The 12746-nt window shown below is 37.7% G+C and overlaps 1 protein-coding gene across 1 annotated transcript in view; it reads right to left on the bottom strand.

Annotated features, from left to right (window-relative positions):
• Window positions 1–252: 252 nt before the first annotated feature.
• The window catches only part of PAPSS1 (3'-phosphoadenosine 5'-phosphosulfate synthase 1), a gene marked incomplete at both ends in the record, with an annotated part of 29314 nt that continues 16820 nt past the window's right edge, over window positions 253–12746 (bottom strand). Inside the window, 4 exons of the mRNA XM_079535008.1 lie at window positions 253–391; window positions 7847–8076; window positions 10381–10649; window positions 12521–12656. Of these exons, the coding sequence (XP_079391134.1) occupies window positions 253–391; window positions 7847–8076; window positions 10381–10649; window positions 12521–12656 (774 nt within the window). The remainder of the gene's footprint in view (window positions 392–7846; window positions 8077–10380; window positions 10650–12520; window positions 12657–12746) is intronic.

Raw genomic sequence — 12746 nt, 5'->3', positions numbered from 1 at the left:
AAAAATCCCACTGTAAGAATATTAACTGTAATAAAAGAAAAGACATTAAAAACAGCAGCTAGTTAGGTGCCAGGATATAATAGAACCCATAAGGACAGGCAAAGAATGATGCTAAGTTAGAGAGAAAGAGTCTGTTTTCAGAAAAGAACTTCCTGACAGATACCACAACAAAGCGACATGAACGGTGACTGTGTGGTCCCCTTCTCGTAAATAAATCAGGCGTCAAAGGTTGATCTGCAGTTAATAAGAGGCCTAAGCCTTCTCCAAGGATTTGTAGTATTCTGTCAGCACAGTCCAAGCCTTAGGAGCCATGAAGCCTTCCGGTGGGTTTTGTCCTTCTCGAGCCAGCTTGCGCATGCGGGTCCCTGATATAAATTCGAAGTCTTCATGGCTGAGAGATGGGAGTGGGATTAAGGGAAGGGAGGGAGAGGAGAAGGTAGGGGGAAACAAGAAAATGTTTTAAAAAGCAGTATGAGCTGTTCATATTTCTTCTGCCTTTTTTTTTAAAAAAAAAAAAAAAAAAAACTTCAATGACATTTCCTCTTGGAATTATAATTCTGGAAAGCAACTGTTATTTCCAGACATTGTACATCGATGACAGTACATCTTCAAAAATACACACCTTCTACAAATATACATTCTGTACAGCAAACAGGTTAGGTAGCTCCTAAGTTTAGCAGCTTAGTTCAACTGATCTCCTGCAGGTTGAATCAAGTCTGTGCTTTCATCTAGCTTAGCTTTCTCTTTAAGAAGAAGCAAGGAAACTATATGCTGTTTGTAGGTTATTTCAGTGCTGGCAGAAGATCATTTCAGTTCCACTGCAGAATGTGGAAGAACAACATGGCAGAAAATTGCTTGATGATAGACAGTTTGCAGAACAGAAATAATGGAGTTTTATAATATATTTTTTTAATAGTAAAGTTAGTAAGGCAGTGGCATGGGTTGCCTGGAAAAGGGGTGGATACCCTGTCCCTGGAGACAGCCAAGGTCAGACTGGAGGGGCTCTGAGCACCTGATGGAGATGTAGGTGGCCCTGTTCACTGCAGGAAGTTGGACCACATGGCCTCTACAGATCCCTTCCAACTCAAACAATCCTGTGATTCTATTTTCTATAGCTTTTGCAGCTTGGCCAGTGCAAGCCACATAGCATGCATGTACATATGTATGTGTATATATATATATATATACACATATATATATATATATATATATATACACATATATATGGAAGTACACATGGTACATACAGATCCAAAAAAGAAAAAAAGCATAAAATTATCTGGAGGAATAATAAAACTGCCTTCCCATAAAGATGTTTTTCCTAAAAAAAAAAAAAAAAAAGATTTCAATTGGGCAGATAAAAAAAAATGAACCCAGATGAGGATTGTTGATTATCGCTATTAACATGACAATCTAAATTAAAATGAACTTCTCAGGTATGTGGTAATAAGCAGCAAAAGCTCCAGTCAAATTAAACACTATTCCTCATAGAAGTGAAAAAGCATAACCAAGACAAGAATGCCAGAATTCTACCAAATGTTCCAAAGAAAAATGATTTATTCTTAAATTAAATATGGCAATTTTACTTACGCCATTTGCTCAATTTGCAACATGTAACCATTACGCACTCTTTACTTGTCTGTTTGAAATAAAAGCCAAGTATTGATCTCAGATGCATTAGACAGAAACAAGAGCCAAGAGTGCGCATCAGAGGGCAGAACTTGGCTTTAAGTGCTGAGCTATGCTCAGCAGGGTATGGAAGTTAGCAAGATGCAGAAAGCATTCCACAGTTTCCTTTCACAAAACCACTAACCCCATAAATTTTTGATTTGGATTGTGTGCATCCACACAGCAGCAATGCCATACATGCTCTTCTCTTATTGCTTCCAATTTAGGACTGTGCGTTCTTGAAGTGCAAAGACAAGACAAAAAACCCTACTGCGCTTCAATTTCGCAAAACACAAACGACACAAAAATACAAACCCTTCAGCTTACGTAAGCCCATGAAAGAGTTATGTCACTACCACTCAGAACACCTGCAAATGTTGTTGCTTGGTAGGGTGATGTCTAGTATTTACTAATGCTGCTTGAAGGGAACTTGATTGTTTTGAAGACAGCTATTTCTACAAAACATACACAACGAAACGCAAGGTCTGGTTATTATTCTTGCAAAAACAAAATATTAAGTCTCTAGACAACTGGGATGGAAGGAGTAAAGCGCTTTCCATGTTTTTCATGATATCAAAGCCTGAGCATGAAAAACACATTAGCTGATTTATTGACTCCCTGTCTGTTTGTAGAATGAGCCTTCTAAGTGCCCTACAAATTTAGTAAGAAATAAAGCTACCAAGAAACTTACATATACCATGTAAGTTTGCTTCAGTAAGACCCTCTTTCCTTCAGCTTCCTCCTCCATAGCTGTGCAAGAAGCAGTTCTAAGAATTAGAAAAAACATATACATGCAAAAAAAGAAAGAAAGAAAAAAGAAAATCCATAGAAGCCCTAGAAAAAGAAAAATCTACGTGAGGATCAATTAAGAAACTAATTAGGTTCAGTGTTACAAAAAATTTCAAGAAATGTTTCAAAAATACTATTTTAAAAAGCACAGAAATACTGGCTGAGGCCCCTTATCTATGTCCCAAAATTCTCTGTCAAAAAATTTTCTTTAAAAACCTCCTAAATTAGTAATTACTAAACTGACTCCTGTAAGGCTTTAGTAATGCATACAGAATACTGAAACGGCTCAGTAAATTTTTGCCTTTTTTTGTGAATTCCTTCATCACTAATTTTGCTATTTAAGTTTCCAGCTTAATCTCCACATTCATACCTAAAACGGTCTTTCTATAACAGCTAAATACTCAATGCCTTTACTAATTGTGAAAACTCAATTTCCAGAGTAACAGAAACTAATATTTCTACTACACAGAAACATGACTTCTTCACTCTGTTGTGACACCAGAGCAACTGCCATGTTCTACTCAGCTGGCAAACTCTCAGATGCAATTAATTCCTTGAGCAATTCACAGGCTTCTTTTTCTCAGGTTCAGCCTTTTAATAGCTCTACTCCTCTAGCTTCATATTCCCTACTGAACAAGATCAGTCAGGAGGTGAAATCCAACCTTTTAACCACTCTCAAAAGGATTTCCATTGAACTAAAATTTGTCTTTGCAGCATGAAATTGTGACTCCACTTAGGTCTTGGGAGCCCTCTGCCATGCTGAGTAAACCAGCTAGTATCACACAGGTTCCAAACCTAGCTGGCTATTAACAAACATCGTGTGAGAGTAGAACATAATCAACATACTTAATATCAACATAAGGAAAGTAAATCCCTTACCTGACACACATTAAACTTCTTTTTGACTAGAAGTGTTTAAATCATTTGAGCTGCTGTGATATCTATCTTAACGTATCCTAAATGATGCACTAATATTTACTATTTCACATAACGAAATGAAGGAGGACAACCAAATATGTCTTTTTCAGTCTCTTTACTACCACTTTTAAAATCAGACATCACATCAAACAAGTTTGCAAATGCTACACACTTGGTTGAAACAGCTAAGAATGACTTGACAGTATGAAGGTAGCTGTGACAACCGCATTCTGTAGTGTATTCCCAGGACTTTCAAACTTTAAAAGTCACAATCATTCCTACCCTTCAGATACCCGTGCTTCATTCACACTTTACAAAAAGCATGAACAGTCTGCTCCAGTAGCCTTATTTATGGGCTCCTTTTAGCTGAAGTGATCTCATTGGTTTTCCTCAAGAAAAAAAAAAGCTGTTTTTTTTTTTTTTCCAGACATTGCTGAGGATTTTTTTCCCCTTTTATTAATTTATTTATTGCTTGTGCATGTGTGTTGGCTTTTTATTGTTAGTAGCTAGACTAATTTCCTTTCTTAACTGAGTTTTTTTCTCACCAGCAGGCTGTGGCTGCATTTTTAAGACTGATCTTCTGCAGAGAATTGGGAATCTCTGCTCGCCCAAACAACTATTAAGCCACCAATACTAAATTACATCTGCCTGTGGTAACTGAGCGGCCTTGCTGGCTGAAGAAACATAGTGACTTCTTCTGAAAGGATTTCAGCATTTGGTGGTAGTTTATGTTTTTTACTTTAGTTGCTTTGGGGTTTGGGGTTTTTTTGGTTGTCATTTTGGGGTTTTTTTTGCGGTGTTTTGTTGTTGTTGTTTGTGTTTTGTTTTTTTACACTTCAGCCTGAACCACTTCAGTAGTTCTCAGATCAGACATTCGTTTGAAAGTTCTCCATTATAACAACAATTCCTTCTGTGCACTTCTTCAAATCATGTTTGGACTTACTCAATTATTGATCCCCTTTCAATTCTCTCTTCCGGGAGCGTTTGAACTTAGGCTACTGAAGTGCAAAGGGTTTCTTCTGACTCCTTTTTTTGTTCTTACAGACGTTTCTATTTCAGAATGCTGTTGGTGGCCTTCTAACATCTGTTCCATTGATTTATTGACACTGTGCAAGTCATACAATGAACAGAACAATGGCAAAAACGGCAAAGAAATGACGGAACTTAAGCCTCTTGTTTGCAGTTACCAGTGCACATGCCACATGTTGTCCAAAGGAACTTCCTTGGTCACTGCTTAGCTGGAAAGTGATGTAGCCCCATGGATGACTGGTGAAAAGCAGGTACAGCCACTAGAGGAAGCTAGCAGGGCAGCACCTCAGATTTCAAGGCATGAGCATAACTGCTCTTGCTGCTAGCACCTCAGATTTCAAGGCATGAGCATAACTGCTCTTGCTGCTAGCACCTCAGATTTCAAGGCATGAGCATAACTGCTCTTGTTTATAGGACAAGAACTGCAAAATCGGAAGACTAAAGGCTCCCAGATCAGAATCTAGGATTTAAATATCTATAGTGGTTTTCCAATGTTGTATCATAAAACGTACCTGCTGTTGTAAAATTAAGAAGCCCTAGGGGCAGCAGCTAAGAGAGATACAGCTCAGATACAGCTTAATCTCAGGAACACTCATGTAATACCTGCTTGGCATAACCTTCCACACCTCTGTTAGTGTTGCAAATTTTTTAACTGGCTATTGCTGTGAAGCTTCCAAGGCTCAAGCAATTAAATAAGATGCAACAGAAATAAAGTTATCCAATTCTAAAATAGGTCAGAGTAGCGCTTTTTTGCAAACGAATGCCTTCTCCACATTTTCAAGTTGTGCTTTTCATGAGTTAAGTAGTCTGCTAAGAAAAGACTTTCATGAGGAGTAAAGTCGTTACTTTATTCCTGAGGTCCTCCACCAGTACTGACCCTCTCACATTTCCAGACAACTCTCTACTCCCTACCATCCTTCTTGCAGAGTTGAAACACCACTCGGTCCAGGAATCTGACAGGTTTTTGGCATTACATAGACTACCCTGAAATACAGCCAGCTGCACCCACCCAAGCTCTGTCTGTAGCCTACCACAGTGTTCTGGCTACGGTGAGTAGGAACAATACCGGCTTTCTCTTTAGGGAGCTTGCATGCAGCTGCATTGCCATCTAGAGGATTGCTGTCACACTCTAGTTTATCCCATAGTTAGCAAACAACATCTAGAGGATGAGACAAGTAGTCCTGCATTCAAACAGAAGAAAGGTAAAGCTTCATGCTAACAGTAGCATTAACTTTTTTCCAAGATAGTGGCAGAAACAGAAAAAGCTCCTGTTGTGGTTTAACCCAGCAGGTAGTTAACTAATATATATATATATATATATATATATATATATATATATATATATATATATATATATATATATATATATATATATATATATATATATATAATAAATATAACTAATATATATATATAAAAAATAAATATATATAAAAAATAAATATATAAAATATATATAATAAAATAAAATAAAGACACAGTCACTTGCACCTTTCCCCTTCCCAGTGGGACGGGGGAGAGAACAGAAAGGAAAGAAAAGAAAGAAGTATAACTTACAGGTTCAGATAAAACTATTTACTAAGACAGAGAAAGGAAAAAAGATAGTAATTATGACAATTTTTTATACATATATGTGCATATATATACATATATATATACATATATATATATACACACACACACACATACAAATGTATACCTAAATGTATATAACAAGTGAGGCACAAGCAATTACTCACCATCCCCCAACTGATGCCCAGCTAGCCACATCAAGTGGCAGAAGAGAGTGAGATTAATTCCCATTTCTTTCAAAACTGCTTCTGCTTGATGCCATACAGTATGGAACGTCCCTTTGGCCAGTTTAAGTCAGCTGTCCTAACTCTGTTCTATCCTAGCTCCTTGGGCCCTTCTGTGAGAACAGCCTTGACTCTGTACAGCACCGCTTAGTAGCAACTATAAACATTGGTATTTTATCAACACTGCTTTTCTCCTAGAAGCAAAAACATGGAATCATAGCATCATACTAGACACTCTGAAGAAAACAATTCCATCCCAGCTGAAACTAAGACAACTCCAACTCAAGGGTGCATACAGATATCACAAAAGAATAAGAGTACACATTCCACAGTCTGTGATCTAAGGCAAAACTTGTTTACAAGGGGTTTTGTTGGTTTTGGGTTTGGGTTTTTGTTTTGTTTTGTTTTTAATTAAATCATCTGGTCCAACTAATGACAGAGATAAAAATTTAACTCCCCTCAATCTAAATCAAACCTATCCTGCCAAGAGTACAGTATTAATAATCACAATCAATATACTATACAATTTTCCTGTTCTGTGCAGCGAGAATTCTTGTGTCTGGTATCGTTAACCCTATTCCAACATAGTAGAAAGTGACACACCGTTAGACCTATTCCATTTTGATCATGGTGTGCTTATCTTACAAAACAAACATGTTGAATCACTTGGATAACAAACAAATAGGACAAATACCCATTGAATCTAATACAACAGCCTTTTGACTCTTACGTATAAAACATACAAGTTGTAACAAAGCCAGCAAAATTTACATCACAGTTTAATTACTGTGCACAGCAATGAGAATTTCTAGGTGCATCTCAGATAACAAATTGCACACACACACACACACACACACACACACTTCACTCAAGTGTTCACGAGCTAGCTGTCTAAGTGGTAATAAACACAGGAACAGATTTTAACATCCTATACGCTAGAAGCATGCTTCTTTCTGATGTTATTCCTTCAAGTAAAAGTATCGTTATGTAGGTCTGGTCTGATGCTACTGTTCCCAGCTTCATTTACAAAAAAAAAAAAGAAATCATGCTGCAGTGCTATCCAAAGAGATACTTCGGAGAATTGAGGAGAGCCTCATGCTAGACTGCTGCCTAGATGGGAGTTAAGGAAGAGCAAACTACAAACTTCCTTGACTAACTTCTATTTCAAAACATCTGCAGTACAGCAAATCATCAAGTTTCTAATCACCTATGAACACTGTAGAGTAATACACAGTGAAGCTCCATTAATTCTTACCAGGTTTCAACACATTTGCCATTGTCCTTCCACTCATCATTTCCAAGGAACGCAAGAACATAACATAAGATCAGATTTAGTTACGCAAAAGACGATAATACTTTATAGCTTTCAAAAACAAGAGCAGGTCAACTCAGGTGCTTGGAATTTAAGTACAGGAAATTAAATACTTGGAAATTAAATTCCAGTAGTAACTAAAGTTGGATCAAATAAGTTGTGCTGTGAAACTACACCCAAATCATCACTGAAGTCAAGTTGCATTAGTGGTCTAAAAACGTCTCTAAAAACTGATATATTGTAGCAATATTCATCTAATACTTCTTTTTCCTTGAGGAGTGAGGGCAGGAGAAGACAGTTGTTTAAAATGTTTTAGAACTAAAATACGACTTACTGCTCAGAGTCATAGTAGTCCATGGACTTCTTTTTCTTATTATAAGCTGCAACCCTGAAGGGTACAATTTCCAGTGCTCGGAGGCCTGGGGCCATTGTCAACACTTTGGCACCATGAGTTGGTTCATACAGATCTTTCCCAGTACCAGGGTGCGGCATCCCTGCAGGATCTCGGCCTACAATGTAGAAGTTAGCTCCTGCAACCATCCGTGACCTGCAGTGCCACTGAACCTAGAACACAGACAAGGTGAAAAGTTAAAAGAAAACAGTTAAAAATACAATCCTTAAAACATGAGCACTTTCCACCCCCCAGCCAAACAAACCCAACCAATTATATGAATCACCAAACATACAGCTAAGACACACCATTCCCTGTGTCATTTGCACAGCAGGATGCTATAAAAAAGACTTCAGTACAGAGTTTGGAATAACATCATCTGAGGATTTAGGTCCAGCCTAAAGCTGTCTCAAAACTAAATTATTAATAATGGTTTAGCAAGAATTTTAAACCATGAAACGTCTCGATTCTTACATTCTTGCTTGGGAGACCACGGTACAGCTGTTCTTAGGAAAAGCAGCTACATTTTTCTACTGCAAATAATTCATATAAAACAAAATCATGATCTTTCATATGTTGTTCTAACTTAATTTTAGGTAAGGAGCTCTAAAAACGATATCTCAAAAGAGAAATTCTTGTTCTAGTCATTTAAAGTTCTATAGCTAATTATTAGAAAGACATCAAGGAGGATGGTTTACAATCAGTTTGAAGATTCCTTTAAACCAGTACACAAATAATGGAATTAGGAAACAGCCATGAGTAATGAAGCTACAGGTATCAGTTTTTGCTTGGACCACATCCAGATGCTACACCTGATGGACTCAACTGCTATTCAAACATCTGAGTTTTATAGATGCCGATAGATGCATTAACTACTTCAGTATTTATGTCACAAGCACAGAACGGGCCAATCTCACCAAATGCCGACAAACCACAACAGTAGGTTTTCCAAAACTATCCTACTACAGTTTCAGAATTTCAACTTCATGTTGTCATTTGGGTAACAGAATGGAGTTCTTAAATGATGCTGTTTGACTAACTTGAAGAAAATTTAGAGCAATGCAAATCACGTTTTTGAGATACAAACAGCTTGTCCATTTCTCTGTGCTACTTCAGAACACATTTACTTTCTTACACAGGTGAGCTCACTGCAGTCTGATACAGGATTTTTTCTTTCTGCTTTCTTTCAAAGTAGTTATTAAGAAAGTTAAAAACAGGAGAAAAAAAAAAAAAAGCAGAAAAACACTGAATTCACACTCATGAAACATATGCATCAAAATCCTACAAATTGAAAGGTGATATCCACCCTATTGATAACCATGCTGACTCAACAGCAGCTTGTATTCCTGTAAATAATGCATGCTACTGAAATAAATCTGTATGTATGCCTTTTAAATGACCTACAGAAAACCATTAGAGGAAGAATCTCTTATTTCCTGGCTACAGATGTTATTGTCAGTTTGTATTCTGAAATTATTGGCAACCTATTAAGAAAAATTCTTTCTCTATTCAGAACAAAGTTTGGGGATTTCATTTCTTCTTGTATGCTTGTGAGTATGAAATTGAAGTATAATGTTTCTATTAATTCCCACAAGAGGTCTACAGGGAACACTGAAGATTCCTTACAGTAACTCAGTTACATACCTCATCTGGATCTGGACTACAGTTCTTCTGGATTGAAAAGTAATGCAAGCACTGTTTGACCAGTCAAACAATCACTAGAAAAAAGTGCCAACTATCTACTTTCTTCTCACCAAAGGTATCTCCCTTTCTATCAAAAAGCTACCACAGAGTTAACCACTTGAACCTGGTCAGAATCCTGTGACTCACAAAAGAAAAAAAAATTTATGAGGTGGAAAAACAACGCTACCTAAATGAATTGCCCTCAAGCAATAGCATTTGTTTTTCCCATTGCTTCCCACAACCTATGCGAGTTTTAACCCAAATCTTGGTTTCTAAATAAAGCATTCCCAAATAATTATTTCACATAGAAGCCTCAAAACAATTCTAAATTAAGCTTGCAAAAGTAAAAATAACAAAGCCTTTTCTTCTGAATTTGTCTAACTCTCCAATACACACATTTTTTGATTAATAGTTACAAAGCTTAAGATACTTAACATTCAGGATATCTATTTCACGTGCTAATTGATCTTTTGAAAAAGGTTATAAAAAAGGAGGAAAGATGAATTCACTATTACACCCTTAAAACTGTTAAGAAAAACAAGCACACAAAAACCATATTGCCTCCTTTCCATAAAAATTCTGCACTGTAGAGGTCTCTTCAATGGATATCATTTTCACTGATGATGGAGAGATCCTTTACAACCTGTTTGATCACAGGAAATTAGCTTTCTCTGCCCCCTAAAAAAACCACAACCCACAGGAATAACATGAAATATTTCAGTGCACTACTAATGTAAGTATGTTCTGGTTTTGTTGTTGCCATTACCGTTGATTTGAACTCTTGACATGCTTACCTCTGTTGGTCCAGCATACATCATGGGGGAAGGGAATATGGCCACTACCGTTGTTTCTGGATTCAAGACTCCCTCCTCCAGTACTGCAGCATGCTGTTTCATGCGCCACATGAGAGGGACGTCATCCTCCTTTGTCCAGCCTCCAAGTGGGTGCAACAGCAAAACTGGACGCCTGTAGCCACGTTCCAAAAGCTGCTTATGAGTGTCCTGCATTAAAAGTGCATGGCCATTGTGCACTGGGTTGCGTAACTGGAATGCAAAGACAGCATCTATGGAGAGGAGAGAAAAAAAAAAAAACACAATAGAAGACAAACAATAAGGAAGGCAACTTATTTCATCAGAAGTTGTACAACCAAAGAAAAATCTTCAAATGGTACAATATTTCCTCTGAACTTCATTAAACAAGTGTAACAGTAGCAGTCACAGGTCATTATTCTCAATAAGCAAATCTAATAAAAAACAAACTTCATTTACCAGCTTCCTTCATTTCTGAGATTTCAGTACAATTACTTTAGTTTCTCCAACAGCAATAACCTCTTTTTCTAACTGCATCACTAACACAGACATAAATTAAATTGTAAGCGGAAAACAAACTATGCTACCTATCCAGTAACTAGAGGTCAAAACTCAGTCCAATCCTGTTTAATATCCTGCACTAATGAGATGGATAATAAGGCAGAATACACTCAGTAAGCTTGCAGATAACACAAAACTGGGAAGAGTGAGTAGTATCACAGGAGAGCTGTGCTGTCATTCAGAGGGAACTCAAAAGGCTGGAAAAACGGGCTTAGAGGAACCTCGTGAAGTTAAACAACAGGATACACAAAGTCCTGCATCCGAGCAACAGCTTGTACCGAGCTGGAAAGCCACTCTGCAAAACAGGATCTGGGTGTCCAACTGGACACCAAGTTGAATGCAAGACAACAGTGTGCTCTTATAGTAGAGGCACCTAACCGTACCCTAGGCTACAGCTACACTAGGCAAAGTAGCAGCATGAGGGAGGTGATCCTTTCCCTCTCATTGCTCAGCAGTGATGAGGCTACAGAGAGCTGGGTTCCTTGGCACAAAAGACTGGAGAAACTCTCCAGGGAGGACAGGCTGAGAGAGCTGGGGCTCATCAACTTAGACAAGGCTCAGAGGGGAATCTTATCAATATGTATAAATATCTGAAGGAGGGTACAAAGAGGATGGAGAAAGACTCCTTTCAGAGGCACACAGTGACACAACAAAAAGCAGTGGTCACAAACTGAAACAAAGGTGAATCCACTTGAACAGCAGAAAAGATTTTTATTGTGAGTGAGCAAACACTGACATAGGTTCACGGGGAGATTGTCGATTATCTCTCCAGATAACAACAGCCATCTGGATGTGGTCCTAGGCAACCAGTTCTAGGTGGCCCTGCTTCAGTGGGGAGGAGTAGATAAGGTGACCTCCACAAGTTACTTACAACCTCAACCATTCAGTGAAATATAAATAGTAAGCTTTTTTACAGCTATCAAACGTATTTATTTGGGGAACAGTTAAGACCAAGACTGGTATATCTCAAACCTGAAGATCACAGTAATACTGACAATACTGAAAAAAGACAGGATCTCAAGACCAATCTCTTTGCATTCTTCATACACTTTTGCAGTCTGTGTTCTCTTCTTTCACACTTCAAGCACTTTGTAGCTGTCTGCTAGTTGCTGGATTTAGCCGGCTGTTTGTGATACTTAATATCCATTTATTTACATAGCCATCATAAGCTTTACTCCCCAAAAGCAGCATGTAGCAGACTTAAAAACAGAAGAGCATAAAAGCCCAGCATTCAGCATACCTCTACACTTCTAGTCAAATCTGATGATTTTTAAATTATGCTCTATACCACATTTTAACATTATCTTTTCTTGCATTAATAATATGTTGAGCGTGCATGGAAAAAACAAATTCAGAAACCTAAAGGTTACCAGCTTCTCTTCTCATTCAGGCAAGGCAAAGCCTGAACTTATAAAAATAAATACCAGTAAAAGGCAAAGAACACCACTTAAAAGAGGGTTCAAAATTAATATCCCTGAAACAAGGCTTGTCCTTGCAGTATCAAGGCAGTAGGTATTTGGATAAACCTTTGTATGAAGAAATAAAACAATAAAAAGTTACTCACCAGCATTCATTTCTTTGAACTTCTGTCTTAGTTCAGCTGGAGTGAGACGGTACTGATCAAGTCCATCATTCCAATAAATACGATCAAGGACCTGTAGATCTCCACCTACAAGCCAGTTCCCTTGCTCCATAACCATCTAGGAGAAGTAAGGAAAAACAGCTTGTTTTGAGCATTTAGACCACTGCAAAGGATACGATCTTCACAAAAGAGAGAGTTCCAGGTTAAT

The sequence above is a fragment of the Tetrao urogallus genome (assembly GCF_951394365.1).
Source record: "Tetrao urogallus genome assembly, chromosome: 4".
Lineage (NCBI taxonomy): Eukaryota > Metazoa > Chordata > Aves > Galliformes > Phasianidae > Tetrao > Tetrao urogallus.
The sequence above is the reverse complement of the archived record's forward strand: the minus strand, read 5'-3'. Positions and strand labels throughout refer to the sequence as shown.